General features: G+C 43.0%; 1 protein-coding gene across 1 annotated transcript; it reads left to right on the top strand.

Annotated features, from left to right (window-relative positions):
- Positions 1-3,744: 3,744 nt before the first annotated feature.
- LOC147448745 (uncharacterized) lies at positions 3,745-15,154 on the top strand. Its single transcript, XM_086521453.1, has 6 exons — positions 3,745-3,802; positions 3,914-4,050; positions 5,202-5,240; positions 11,862-11,872; positions 14,821-14,864; positions 14,955-15,154. Exons 1-6 carry the CDS (start codon positions 3,745-3,747, stop codon positions 15,152-15,154), a joined length of 489 nt encoding a protein of 162 aa, XP_086377579.1.
- Positions 15,155-15,223: the final 69 nt, after the last annotated feature.

Below are 15,223 nucleotides of genomic sequence, written 5' to 3'. Positions count from 1 at the left end.
CAAGAACAGTATGAGGATTGTTGGAAAAAGAGTTGGTGCTGCAATCTTGCTGACCCAAAGCGCTGGGAGTGTGTTGATACAATTGTATGGTCATGGACTCCAAGGGGTGGAAGAATTGCGGAAACAATCAAGATCCCATCAAATGTCATGGAGAAGGCACAGGCTAGCTTAATAGGAGAAATTGAATAGCATTTCAATATCTTGCTCATTGTTTTATTTCCCCAGCTTATGTATGATTTTATGAAGTCTTTTTAAACACCCACATAAAAATAAAAATTCTAAAAGGTGTTTCTCAACACCACCATTTTCTTGGGAATCTATCTCTTTTATGAAGTGTTTTGAAACACCCACATAAAAATAAAAATTTTAAAAAGTGTTTCTCAACACCACCATTTTCTTGAGAATCTATCTCTTTTATGAAGTGTTTTGAAACACCCACATAAAAATAAAAATTTTAAAAGGTGTTTCTCAACACCATCATTTTCTTGAGAATCTATCTCTTTGTCACATTCCCAAATTAAATGAAATTTTTCCAAATTTAATGGGAAATAGGAATCCATAGGCGTTGAAATTAGTCCCAAAGTTGTGGGATTTTCCCATTTCATCTAAAATGGTGTTACTTTAAGAAATCCTTTGATATGATTCCACGTAATAATGTGTGAAGAAGGATGGAAGAACTCCAAGTGCCAAGTGAGTTTATGCTTGCGCTTTCTCAAAGCTATGAGAAGGTGATTTGTCAATTGCACATGGGAAGAGAAATTTTAGAAAATTTTGTAATCACTATTGGGGTTAAACAAGGATGTCCGTTGTCACCAACTCTCTTTGGTCTATGCATCGATAAATTGGAACAAATGGTACTTGACTTTATGCAAGAAGAAGGCATTGAAGAGGTCACTATTTGCAATGCGGTAATCATGATTTTGCTGTATGCGGATGATATAATGCTTCTAGCACACATTTTAGAAGATGCACAAAAGTTTATGGGTGTCCTTGAGAACTTTTGCTTGCATAGCGGGCTGATTGTGAATGAATCCAAAACAAAGGTTATGCTTGTGAAAACCAACCATAAGGAGAAGCCATGCATTGTGTACAACAATGAGACACTTGAAGTTGTTGAGAGCTTTAAGTACCTTGTCCTTGAGGTTCCGTCCAATCATAAGTGGCATGAATGTGCTATGCGTTGTTTGGAAGCAGGAGAGAGAGAGCATATTATGCATTTGAGAACATGTGTAATGCGGGAAACATCAAGTGTTGGGTTCTCAAGAAGTATCTTTTTTATGCATTGGTGACACCGGTTCTTCTTAATGGAGTTGAAGTGTCAGACAGGAGCATCTCAAAATCTACTTGGAAAGAGTTTGAGAATGTCCAAAATCATTCTCTTACAATTAAACTTTCTCCAAGTGAAGACACAAACACCATATATGCTCCTACTTCTTGAGTCGGGATGTCTTCCAATTGAGGTTATGGGCATGGAAAGAGTTGTGGAGTATATGATAAAGATCCGTCAAAACCCCTCACATCAACTTCCTACAATTGCATGGGAAGCAAGCAAAAAATTTCAAAAGATGCATGAAAGCAAGATCTTGAGCACGGAATGGATGCAAGACATAAAGAAGTGGTTGGGGAGATGGGATGCATTACACTTGCTACATGATGCTTCAATTGACTCCCAAGTGAATGAAGCTTTTCTACAACGCCAATGTATTACAGCTTGGGAGAAATCTGGTGGGTCGCGCTTCATATATTACACCACCCATATTGCCCCCAAGTAGAAAACCAAGTTCTTCGTTGAAAGAGGAAACTGTATTCACATGTACATGCTTGAGCCTATCCCCTTGTCGATGATACGCACTACCACAACCACTCGTCTTAGCTCCCATTTCCTTCGATGCGAGACAGGGCGTTGGGGCAATGGAGAAGAGTCAAATCGAATGTGCACATTATGCTCACTACGAGTTTGAGAGTCTTAGTACCACACACTACTAGAGTGCTCAGCTTTTGGTCACATCCGAAATTGCTTCTCTCACATTTTCAGCCATGATGTAGACCTACACACTTTCCTCTCCCAGCCAAAGTGTGGGCTCTCCATTGTGACTCTCATCACCATAGTTTTTAAGCATCGAGAGTCACTCATCAGCCATACACATACTACATCACATGTAACTTTTGTCCCATAGGTCATATTTGACCTCTGAGGACGATAATAAAATCTCTCTCTCTCTCTCTCTCTCTCTCTCTCTCTCTCTCTCTCTCTCTCTCTCTCTCTCTCTCTCTCTCTCTCTCTCTCTCTCTCTCTCTCTCTCTCTCTCTCTCTCTCTCTCTCTCTCTCTCTCTCTCTCTCTCTCGTTAAACCCTAACGTCACCTACAGTAGCCGTTGAGTGCAAGTACAACACCTAGCTTCTCGTGGCGCTACTCCATAGCCTCGCCCACCCACCTCGTTGAGGCAGGCCCTTGCTACCCAATAGCCATACAACCCCCGCTATGTGTACCTGGCAGCAACATTTCACTCTCTAGAAACTCCCTCATTGAGGCAAACCCCTCAAATCCCCTCTGTATGCTCTGCAATCAGCAGATCCCTCAAGCCAAGTTTTCATCACAGGGGATGTTTTCCACGTGGTAAGTGAAGGGATAATCAAAGGGCGCACACAGTCCAATACAACAAATCTACATTGTTGTAGGTTCCATGGTAGAATGCAAAGGAGCACCCTCAACACCAAGGCATACTTGATCTGTTGTGGTCCCCCCTCAAGTGAATTAGTTGGACCCCATCCAAGACAAACTCAAGGAGTTGAAGGTAGAGAATGTCGACCTCAAAATGCACCTCACCGCCCTCGAAGACCAACTCCAATCTCTCAAATCTCAGAAACAAGCAGACATGGATTGCATTTTAGCCAAGGCCAAGGAGAAAGAGAGACATTTACCCATATTGTGGCCTCATTAGCCACTCAAAATCGAGAGAATGTTTCCACCATCTCCTCCAAAGTGGAGGAGTGCTTGCAGGAGCGTCGCCGTCACGAAGTTCTTGCATTGCCCGTTCGCATTGGTGACTTGCACTCCACTTGGTGGGAAGAGGGTGACCACTTTCCTTCCACTCTAGTCAAGCTCAATGAGGCCATCCAACCCATCAAGTTCAATGCCTTCCTCGATTACTTCTCTCTCTCTCTCTCTCTCTCTCTCTCTCTCTCTCTCACACACACACACACACACACACATTGCATGTGAATCCCTACCTGGTGTTTAGGGCTTAGCTTTGGACAGGGTACCCACTTTGGCATCCTCTTTCCACCTCTCAAAGACTCATAAGATTGTGGAAATCATTCTAGTTGAGGATGTTGTGAGTTTAACAAGTAGCACATGCCTTTGTTGTGACTCAGTCAAGTGTAGCTCATGCAAACAGAGTGTAATCAAGGATTATGAAGCAAACCGAAAGTGCGCATATCACGAGACAATCAAAGAAAGGGAAGCTAGAATTAAACACGTCGATATTAATGAATTTCAGCACCGCAAAATTATTGCACAGGTGATCAAGTTTTTCAAGAAGTGTACAGAGGGTCTTGACAACAAGGCAAAGGAGGAAATCATTAGGAGCATTCTCAAGCATCGAGCATTGAGAGACCTGAAAATTCAATGAGGTTTGCAATGATGAGCAGAGAGTATTGATTAATGGAATGCACAACACTCTCAAGGTAATCAAGAGACCAAAAATCTTGGCATAGTTGTTTATTAAATGGGCGAGTATCATGATGGTTATGAATTCCACAAGCATAAAACTAGATATAGCAGCTGCATCAAGGCTTCTTGGTATCCATCCAAGGAACTTCTATGCAGCTAGATATTGATTAAAACATAATCATACATAACTACCATTGCATTTGTATGGGCGACAACCATACACAAATATTGTAATTACAGAGGAAGTGAAGGCCACAGTGGTGAGCTTCTGGACTCACAATACTCGCGTATCGCCCAACAAAAAGGATGTATGTCGAAAGCGTATTGCATACAAAGTATTGGATAAACACCCAGTGCATCTTCTTGAGCAACCCCAGGTTTTTTTTGACTTCTTGAGTAACTACAAGCTTATTTTCATTGACAATTATGGCACTGGTTTGGTTGTACTTCAGTTGACTGTTGTACAGTTTGCTTATTGTTGCACATTGATTTAGACCTAGTAACTACCATTGCCAAATAGGTAGCTTACTATACATGAATGGTAGCTACCACTATGATGCTTATAATTACCATTGTTAGACTTTGGTAGTGTCCATGTTGTCCTCGGTAAAGGTAGCTACTAGTCTGATAGGGGTTGCTACCAATCTGCCATGGTGTTCTTGGTAAATTTGCTGACTACCACGACGTTCAACCTGCTAGTTTACAGTCTCATAGTCATGATAAGGTAGCCATCAGTCTGATAGTGCTTTCTACCAGATTTCCATGGTAGTATTGGTATACTGGTAGCTATTATTGTCAACTTGGTAGCTATCAGTATCCTAGTGCTAGCTCGAGCTATCACTCTGAGAGTAATAGATTACAGTCTGCCATGCAGTCCTAGTGGAAGCTACCAGTCTTCCATGGCAATCTTGGTGGAAGCTACCAGTTTTCCATGGCACTCCTGGTGGATTGGTAGCTATCACTGTCAACATGGTAGCTATCAATGTCAACCTGGTAGCTACCCTTAGGTAGTCTGATAACAACCAGCCTTACGATGCTACTCATGGTAAAGGTAGCCACAAGTCTTAGAGTGCTTCCTACTATTAAACTCAGGCTCTTGTAACTTTTCTCCTTCCACTCATAACAAAATATTAGTTACCATTCTGAGAGTAATAGTTTCCACTCTGCCATGCAATCCTGGTGGAAGCTACCAATCTGCCATGGCATTCTTGGTGGAAGCTACCAGTTTGCCATGGAAATCTTGGTGGATTGGTAGCTATCTTTGTCAACCTGATAGTCGTCTCATTGTCAACCTGGTAGCTACCACTGTTAACCTGGGAGCTACCCTTAGGTAGTCTGATAACAACTAGGTCTTAAAGTGCTTTCTCCTATTAGACTCAGGCTCTTGTAACTTTTCTCCTTCCACTGATCACAAAAGTATTAGTTACCATTCTTATACTAGCTCCCACCAGATTGATCTCAGTTTTGCATGTCAACAATAAGTTATGATTTTGCCAATAAGTGTACTGAATATCATTATTTAATGCAGGTAGAATTCTTTGTTGCCTTCAAACAGAGTCACCCAGAGGTACAAATTCACCAAAGGACATTTGAAAATCTGAAATCTTATTTTGTATGCAAGCTTTGAGATTGCTACAGCTGCTGTTGCATCACTCATATTCAAATGTCATTCTTGAGGGATGCTGTAAACAATATAAGGCAGATTTCTTATGGTGTGCATGGGAAAGAGTGTATGTGCGCTCCTTGCCGCACTATCGAAGCAAAGGACTTTCCGATACACCGTGTGCGAGCCACAAATGGCTCCAAGCACACAACAAGCCTAAACTAGCAAACTCACCGCTTTACGCTCGCCTTCGTGGTGGATTCCTCGCCGCGATGAAGAAGAAGCTGCAGTCGTGCCATGCTCAACCGCTTCGCCGCCATCGTGCCTTTGTAATGCTCGATCGCACACACACTCTCCCTCTCTCTCTCTTTCACATACACACACACACAAGGAGGTGAAGAAGAAGAAGATGGAGATGGAGCAAGAGCAAGAGCACTCTTCTATTGCACAAATGAGAGAATGAGTGAATTTTAGGTTTAGTTGGCTTTTATATGAGCTCACCCCATTCACACTTGGGCGCCCATGCTTAGCCAACTAATCCCTTGAATGTCCCAGTTAGAGTGCGCCTCTCATCGGCGATCACTCTTACCCTTTTCCTATTGGTCCGACAAGCCCGGTACCTGACTCTACCAAATACATAATACACGTCCGTCGTAGGTGATGGGGTGTCCGTGAGCCGTGAGGGTTAACACGCCCCCCTTCCTGATGTAGATTCCGTCCTCGAAAGCTATTGAGTTGAAGCTCGTTCGTCGAGGTGGAAGAGCATTTGAGATGAATGTCCTTAGCCTTCTTCAGTCACTGCAAAATCAAACAACATTGGCACAGTAATTGCATTCTCATAAGTGATTAAAAAGCATATGCAAAGAATTTCAAACAATTTGTCAGCAATGAACATTAAATTGCAATGTAATCAAATGCATAAACAGATGTAAAGATAAAAAATTAAACAAGTCTGGGGTCGCTAATTTGACGGTCGAAAGGCACTAGAGATCGAATATTAATACCATGGGTAAGCTTCTTAATTTTCTGTGGTCAATTAAGTTGTTTAATCGCGAGAGCCAAGTATTCATGTTCGAGGGCTGACTAGAGGCTATATCTAGAAGACCTTGTAGTTAAGCTACCATAAAAGGAATTTCTCATGAAATCATCGCCTGACTGATTACTTTTCTTTGACCCCCCAAAGTCTTTTCACAGTGATTCAATATTGATGTGTGTGCTTATTTTGTATGCCTTGGGTTTTTTGCTTTTCAAGTAAAAGCACCCATACTGGGAACCTCTAGGGCTCTAGTACCATAGGCAATACATGTGAGTGAAGTACCAAATCAAGATGAGATTTCTCTTCACTTTGATTTTTTGTTTGTTCATTTTCAGCATTTTAATTTTGTAACTTTGGGGGGTCATATAACACTGATACACCTCCCCAGACTCATCACACTAGTAAACTCCCTTTATAATACTTAAGCTAAAGGTCAATAGGGTAAAGCCCACTAGAAAGCCCTAGTACATTTCACACAATGCTGCCTAAATCGGATTAAGAACCTAAGTAACCATTAATTATTAGGAAGGCATTCCCCATGGTATTAAGAGGAGATCTCTAACACCTAACTTGGTCAATTTAGTTTAGTCGGACTGCTTGAGTTTTAAACCTAGACAACTGATTATGACAAAAGATTACATTGAATTAAATGTTTGATACTAAGCAAATGCATTGAATATTAGGCTACCAATCACAATTAAGGCAGACAATCATAGATGCAGAAAAGATAAGGGGCAATGCTAATGGACAAGAAACACCTGTTTGTGTCGATGGTCGCGCTTGATTTGAAGAGTGAGTCGAGATAAAGATTCCATGAAGGTCCAAATCCTATCAATAGCAACACGCTCCTGTACACACTAGGAAACAAAAGGAATACCTCCAGGAGGCACATTAGTGGGAAAAGAGAACTTTGCTTATCACTCAACTCTAAAACAGAAACACTCCTATCGTACTAATCTTACCTACCCTCCATCACTCAAGTGATGAGGATCAAAGGTGTTTTATGCCATAGGTTTCTGTTTAAGTGTACTGGATGTAAATGTGTAGGTCTGGGTCAATGTTTTGACTTTTATTGTGCATACTCGTTTGCTAATTGCTCTTGCTCTTTATTTTTTTGTTTTTTGTGAGTATAAAGCTTTATATGTACATTCCCTAAGATTGGTGATTGAGAGGTCAGGGAAAAAGGTTGAGAGGGAAACAAATGAATGATGACTGTCAGCAAACACTCCCCCCTTCCTTGGGTAGATCATACCATTTGAAATGAGCTTGTCACCCTTTGAAACCAATTGTTCCAGTTGGTAATAGGTGGATATTTTTGCCAATAGTTTTCTATTACCTTAGGCGCCTCGTTGAGTTGCAAGGGTGGTAAGGTACTCTCCCAAGATCGAACTTGAAGTAGTTCATCAGGTGATTCTTGAACACTGGGAGGTGTGGATTCCTTTGTATCTTTATGGAGGTCCACTATTGTAGGTGGAGGCTGTGGAGAAGCTTTTACCTCTACGGATGCATTACATGAGGAGCTAGAAGCTTCATGGGACTCCCCCCTTCCTGAGCTAGGTGGAACAAATTGTTCTTTCTTTGGTACCCAAACTAGCTCGGGAGCGGGTGTGTAGCATTCTGTGATTTTTTTCTTTCCACGATCATTGATTCGTTTTGGAGCTACGGGATTCGGCTCACATGGGTCAGATGATAGGTAAGAGCACAATCTACGTTTTGGCACCCAGATTTGATCATTTCCTTGATAGTAGCCTTGGGCTTCCAATAGTCGTTTAGGGATCCATCGCAACATTTTCTTACTTTTCTTGGAGCGAGTGGTACATTTCTTACAAGGCTTCTGTTTTTTAGCACTAGCTATGGTCACTAAAGAAGCTTTAGGGACCCACTTGTATGTTTTCTTTGTTACATTAGGATGAGTCTTGTCAGAAGCGATATGCATTGCTTGTAGCATATTTAAGGGTACAGGCATTTCATCCCCCTCAGGTGTTACCTAGGTCGTCCCCCTATTTCCCCAAGTGTCTATGGTTGCTGCTAGGTGGACCCAATCCACATTGTCCGACTCAGTCATCCCAGGTAGGATATCCATATAAGGAGAGTTCTCCCCAATATCCATGTCTTTCCTAGAGGATGCGTTCGACCACTTAAAAGATCAACTCGAATGACAGAGTCTTGGAACTGTAAGTAGACGTGGTTTTTGGACCAGTCATGCACCATTTTTGCTTCCCTCATGAATGGACACCCTAAGATCATCTCAAATGACATAGGATGCTTGGAAAAATCCATAACAATGAAAGTCTGCCTTACCTTGTGTCCCAAGACCTTGATTCTGAGATCCTTTAGCATTCCAATAGGCGTAACAATAGATCCATTAGCCATTTTTACCACTACGCTTGTGGCTTCAAGGTGAGGTTGCCCCATAGACTCCCAAAAACTCTTTGTCACCATGCTGACTCCTGCACCACCGTCAAGGAATCCCTTTACAGTTAATCCTTTAGTAGTGATTGGCAGAGTAGCATTAGATTCATCACCTTCAAAGTATTGCCCCAACTTGTTAACGGGTACTTCAATTACAGATTCATGTCCCGCTAGGTCAAATGGTGGTGCTAAATGTTCCTCATCATTCATTACCGAGTCAGGTTTGTTCATATGTGCAAACTGTGTTAATCCGGCCTGTAATTATCCATTGAGGAAGGCTCGAAGAGCTGAGACTAGCTCGGGGTCTTTATATAGTTTGGACATGATGGTGGTTCTAACTTCTGAAGACATGAAATCCATCAATTTGGCAACATTTAATGGCATCTTGTGGGACGTAGGACCCTGACAAGAGAATGGTGAAGATGGAATCTCCACTTCCTCTAGGGGGTCGGGTATTCCCTCACCAAACATTCTCTCTAGTAGGAAAGGTGTGTGTCCACTTTCACATGTCCTACCCTCACTCTCTTCCCGAATGATACTAGGTATAGCTAACGGCCTGTAATTCTTGTGAGGTTGAACTTGTGTGGGAAACACTGTGTCCGACATCTGGATGTGTTTGGGTTCAGGTTCTAATGTTCGTTGAGTTTCATCCACCAAACCCCTCAGTTGTTGGACTCGTTCAATTTCCACTGTTGGGTTTGGATAGGTTCCAATCTTTCTCTTGCAATCCTCATTTTTTGTCTCTCGTGGCTTATCTTGGGGGTTCGCAACTGGGTAGTTTAACTTTGAATACTCTTTTGGTGTTCGTCGTGATTCCCTCTCGTGATCCTCCTCACTGGCTTTTTCCTTTGTAGTAATAGTTTTGGTCTCCGTGGTCTCTATCGAATCTGAGTCATCCTCAGGGTCATTCATATACACGGGATCCTCTCCTGTCCCTATGTTAGTCTTTGAACTAGGTTTTGAGCTAGAAGCATTAAGGGATTTCTTTCTTCGTGTTTTCTTCTTTCTCTCTCGGCCAATGGATGCAGCATCTCTCTCTTCGAGGATGTAATTTTGCTTTTGGAGCATCGACCGTGTGAGTGCATTCACTGGTGCTATGTTTATAGTTGGTGGTGTCCCATCAACAATCTCTATTATGTTCAATGGTGTGATTTTTGGTGCGTTTGGATTGTTAGGACACTGTGCGATCAAATGATCTATGCCACAACGATTACAAATGAGTATTGGCATTGCCAATGCACTCCCTTGACTTGTTTGCATTAGTGCAGCATTCTTTTGCATTCTAATGGGGCACTCAGCTACTCGATGTGGTCCACCACATTCATAGCACTGAAGAGGTGGTCTCCTGGCAAAACTATTAATGTTTTGGCCTCTTGCTGCTAGCGTAGTAGCTTGATATACCGGTTTGATTTGTCCCCAATGGTCTTCCATATAGTACATGGGACACTCCTCAAGCATGTCGACTCCATAGGTGATACTAGAGTCTATGTCTTCTTCGCAATCTACATAAGTACTAGATGACTCGCAACCTATTTGGCTCATAGGTGTAACTCTTGGATGAGGGGGTTGCGGTCCTAGCACTGGAGGTGGCAACGGTGTGGTTTGGACCACATTTTGGGTTCTAGGGACCATGTGCTGTAATGGAAACTGTTGCTCCATGGGTGGGGTAGGCATCAATGCAAGAACTCAAGGTGAGTCTGCCCAAGCTATAGGCGGTCTATTTTCCATGATGCGTTTAAGCATTAGGCAATCCTTCGCTTGATGGCCATACCTACCACACACGTTACAAGTCCAGTTAAACTTTACTCTGAAAGTAGGGCATTCACTCGTAGTATGTGGGCCCAAGCAAATTGAGCACCATTGTTGCTCCCTTCTTGGATACATATGAGTGTTTTGTGGAGCACGATTACCCCTAAGGCTTTCTTGGATGGCCTTGGTGAGATCTTCCAAAGTCATCTCAGATATCGTTTGCTCTTTCACGATTGGCTTTATCTTCATTGGCTCATGCCTTGATGCTTGCGAGCTACTTGACTTCGGCTCGGCAGACACTCTTTCTCCTGCAATCATTAAATTATCCTCCAATTGGATTGCATTCATGGTGACTGCTTCCCAAGTAGTGATACCTCTAATGACTAGGCCATTATAGATACTTTCATGTCGTAGTCCCCTAATGAATCTATCGAGCAATTGGTTGTTGTTGAATCGCTCGTTTGGATTGCATCGAGAATTCAAATTCTTTAGGCGACTAATGAAGTCTCTCACGGATTCACCTTCTTCTCGTTGGGCTTTCTGGAGCTGAGAGGCTACACCCCAAAGTACTCCCTCTCGTATGTATTCTTTTAAGAACAGTCTCCTAAGAGTAGAGTAGATTGTTTTCTCTTCTACTCTTAAGGTTCTATACCAATCTCCAGCCTTTCCGCTTAGGGTCAAACTCAAAGCCTTACACTTATGTAGCTCATTGTGCTCTTCCAAGGAATCGCACACATGTTCAAAGACTTCCATATGCTTTCTAGCATCTCCGTCTCCACTGAATTTCTGTGTGAGCTTAGCTACTTGAACTGCCTTGCTCCTAGGCTCTCTATGAGGTGCACTACGCATGTTTTCCGCAATAGAGCGACCGATAGTTTGAGCAAATGCTGCCAAATCTCCTATTTGAGCAAGTATAATGGGTTTATGTGCTCCTCGAACCACATGTGAGATGGGAGTTGGCCTTGGCCTTGGCATACGCGCGGCTCTTGGGTCCCAAATTTTGTATGGTGGTGTACCAGACGGTGGTCCAAAGTTTACAGGCGTGGCCCTAGGCATAGGGGGTGCCTGATATGGCATGTTATTATTAAATGGCATGGCCCCACTTGTATAAGAGCTTGGATAATTCCATTGTGGATTGTAAGCTCTTGGAATAATCGGAGGTGTAGGAGCTACATGAGGCTGAGGTACGATAGGTGCACATGATTGATACATACATGTAGGTATAGTTGGGGGCACTGTGCTACTAGGCATCGGCGCAGTATTAACAAATGAACTCCATGGTGTACTTCTTGTCATGCTCACCACTGGGATATGCATGGTAGCCGTAGTGTCATTAAGAGAAAGATGAGCTAGATCTGGGAAGGTAAAGCTGCCACTTGTGGGCTCAGATTGTACTGAGGCTCCTGGCGAAACAACATATGGAGGATCAATGGGGCTCACCGAGGGAGTCTCCATTTGTGATAGGGTTGGTTGGTTGGCCTTTCCCGTATCCAAGAATCTCATTAGGCCTGTTGAAGGCATGTTGATCCCTGTGTTCTGTCTTTCTAACTCGACAATCCTGTGGAGGACATCACAGACTTTCTGTTGTTGCTCATCTATGCTAGTAGCACCCGATGTGGATTGTAGAACATCTAACCAACCCACATGATAGGTGTGTCCTGTGTACCGATCAGCTAAAGCTTCTGCTTGTAGGTCATACTCCCAATTTTCATTTAGGAATATCCCATCTAGGCCTGGCGTGCTGGAGGTTTCCCTTGAAGTGGAATCATTATTGCTCCCCATCGCTTACCCCTCCGTGACTGCTACCTTGGGAGCACTCTGTTGCTCGGCTGGCATGATTGTTGTCATAGGAGCCGTTGCTTTCAGGGCTCGACTTTGTTCTAGCCCTCGTAGGTTCTCAATTTCCCTCTCCCTTGTTGCTTGCATATAGCGTTCGATCTCTTGCACTTCGGCAAGACTCCTACCATCGGGTAGTAAAACCTCAAAGGGAGATAGTCCTAAAGGATCAGGAGGTGCAATGGATGGAACATTCACATGCACACTCTCAAGAAGCATAGGGTCCATTTTAGGCATGAATGGCGAATTTACTTCCCCACTCCCTTCATTTATTTCATTAACCGCATGTTCGGAGCGAGTAGCTCTACTAAGGGTCTCTTTTAAGCGGCTAAACACGCTGGACCCGGGCCGTGGGCCCATGGCATGCATGTCTTGACTTGAACTATCAGGGATTGGTGTAGGATACCCCTCCATGACTTCGTAGTCAGAGGAAGAATCACTAGACGCGATATGAGGATCTTGGGTCGCGCTACCTTGAGTCCCGGCCGAAGGTCCAGAACCTAGGGTGGAGGAATAATGGGTGCCCGCGTAAATGGAGGCACTACCAATATGCCCGTGCTCTAACACTCGTCAGAGCGTAGGTTCATATGACTTCCACACTCTAAGCGCGTTGGTGAGTGCCCGTGAAGGCCGCTCACTTAGTTTTTTTTTTTTTAATGTGTTTATAACCCAAGTTTTTCGTTGTTCTTGGTTATTTTTTGTAACCAAGCCACAAAATATGGCATGTAATAGCTCAAGACGAGCGTTTTGGTTAAAGAAACGTGCCGTGCTTTACAGCTCCCTATTCGGCTACGTGAAGCCCTCGAAATCCTAAAAATAGTCTTTATAGTCCTCGAAATCCTAAAAATAGTTTTTAAATATAAAAAGGTGTATAAACTATATTTTAAAACTGAGGACTGAGGTCTGGGTTTGGGCTTGAGCTTGGGGAATGATCCCCAGCCCGATCCTTCTTTTTAAAATTTTTTTTTAATTCTTTTTTTAAATTTTTACTTTTTTTTTTTTTTAAAGTCGTCGCGGCCGCGCCGCATGCGCGCGCACACACACACTTAACCTACACCTAACTTATCTACCTACAACTAATAGAGATACTGCCACACACACTCTAACACTGTTTACACAATACTATAGTAGCTAACAGATCTACAAAACTAACCTTACAGAACTAACATTGAACCTTACAGAACTAACATTCCATAGCTAATACCTTAATTCTAACAATGCATTGCAAAAAATTGTAACTCCTTCTTTACAGAAAACAAAAAAGACAGTACAGTGTAACAAAAATCTTCTCCACACAACCACACACCTTCCTTCTTCACAAATCCTTCAATTGAAATTGCATCACAAGAAAGTGTAAAGTGATTAACCGAGCTTAGTGTCGGGCATTTCCACGGCAGCGGCGCCAAAAATGTGTGCTCCTTGCCGCACTGTTGAAGCAAAGGACTTGCGGATACACCGTGTGCGAGCCACAAATGGCTCCAAGCACACACCAAGCCTAAACTAGCAAGCTCAAGAGAGCAAAGGGTATGTCACTCACCGCTCTACGCTCGCCTTCGTGGTGGATTCCTCGCCGCGATGAAGAAGAAGCTGCAGTCGTGCCGCGCTCAACCGCTTCGCTGCCGTCGTGCCTTTGTAATGCTCGATCGCACACACACTCTCCCTTTTTCTCTCTTTCACATACACACACACACAAGGAGGTGAAGAAGAAGAAGATGGAGATGGAGATGGAGCAAGAGCACGCACTCTTCTATTGCACAAATGAGAGAATGAGTGAATTTTAGGTTTAGTTGGCTTTTATATGAGCTCACCCCATTCACACTTGGGCGCCCATGCTTAGCCAACTAATCCCTTGAATGTCCTAGTTAGAGTGCGCCTCTCATCGGCGATCACTCTTACCCTTTTCCTGTTGGTCCGACAGGCCTGGTACCTGACTCTACCAAATACATAATACAGGTCCGTCGTAGGTGATGGGGTGTCCGTGAGCCGTGAGGGTTAACAGTGTAGTTGTCAATGTAATATTTGTGGTACAGATTTGAAATGTAGTGCTGAGAAAAATCAGTGCCGTAGCCTTACAAAGGTTTGGGAGTCAGCTTTATGCTCGAAGGCTAGCAGGTCAATTTTTTTTGCACTGAAGTGTTTGATTGGCAAATGCTCTTTGTGTGGGCCTTCAAAGAAGCTACCAATTTGCCCGATTGAAGAGTTAAATGGTGCACTCATGGTAACAGTTAAGATTTTTGAAGACCTTGAAGTTGACAAAACGGATTCAGGGAAAAAGAAGAAAAGAAAAGTTCTTTCTAACAAGGAGATGCAGTGCGGGCAGCTTTTCATGCTGTTCAAGGATCATCTGAGTAAGTTTATAAAGCACAATTTTGTTTATAGATGGCAAGCCGAGTAGTTTAAAGATTGTCTACGTATCTTCCCTGAAGATGTGGTAGTGTCAATCGTGGATTTCACTGAAAATTACACTTTCAGAGAACAGAACGAGATCCAATCAATGCATTGGTTTTCTAGCCAGGTGACAATCTTCGTTCACATTACATATGTGAGGATTGCAAGCAGTGTCCAAAAATACTATCATTTCTATATATCTGATGATAAAATCCACGATACTCTTTTTGTCCAACATTGCTTAATGCTCCATTATGGCTGGTTGAAAGAGCTAGGCATATCGCTCAAAGAACATTCGGTCTGGTCAGATGGATCAGCCTCGCAGTTCAAAGCAAAGAGGCCTTTTTATTTTGTTGTTCGATATGGGACTCTGAAAAGTTTGAAAATGACACATCACTTTACAGGTTCATGTTCAGTTTCTTTGCTTGCAACAAGATGGCCAAAAGAGTACACGTGAAAGGCATGATTGCAGGACAGCAAAAACATGCCAAGTGCATCATCGTCGTACATCGTCAACCCACAAGCA

This window comes from Adiantum capillus-veneris, chromosome 10 (genome assembly GCF_014529385.1).
Source record: "Adiantum capillus-veneris isolate H3 chromosome 10, ASM1452938v2, whole genome shotgun sequence".
Lineage (NCBI taxonomy): Eukaryota > Viridiplantae > Streptophyta > Polypodiopsida > Polypodiales > Pteridaceae > Adiantum > Adiantum capillus-veneris.
Note: the sequence above shows the minus strand (reverse complement) of the source record. Positions and strands in the feature narration are given on the sequence as shown.

Coding starts and splice junctions, on each gene's coding strand:
- LOC147448745 (XM_086521453.1), top strand. CDS start 3,745: ATGGTTATGAATTCCACAAGCATAAAACTAGATATAGCAGCTGCATCA. Junction 4,051..5,201: donor ATCTTCTTGAGCAACCCCAG/GTTTTTTTTGAC, acceptor TATTTAATGCAG/GTAGAATTCTTTGTTGCCTT. Junction 14,865..14,954: donor TACATATGTGAGGATTGCAA/GCAGTGTCCAAA, acceptor TGCTCCATTATG/GCTGGTTGAAAGAGCTAGGC.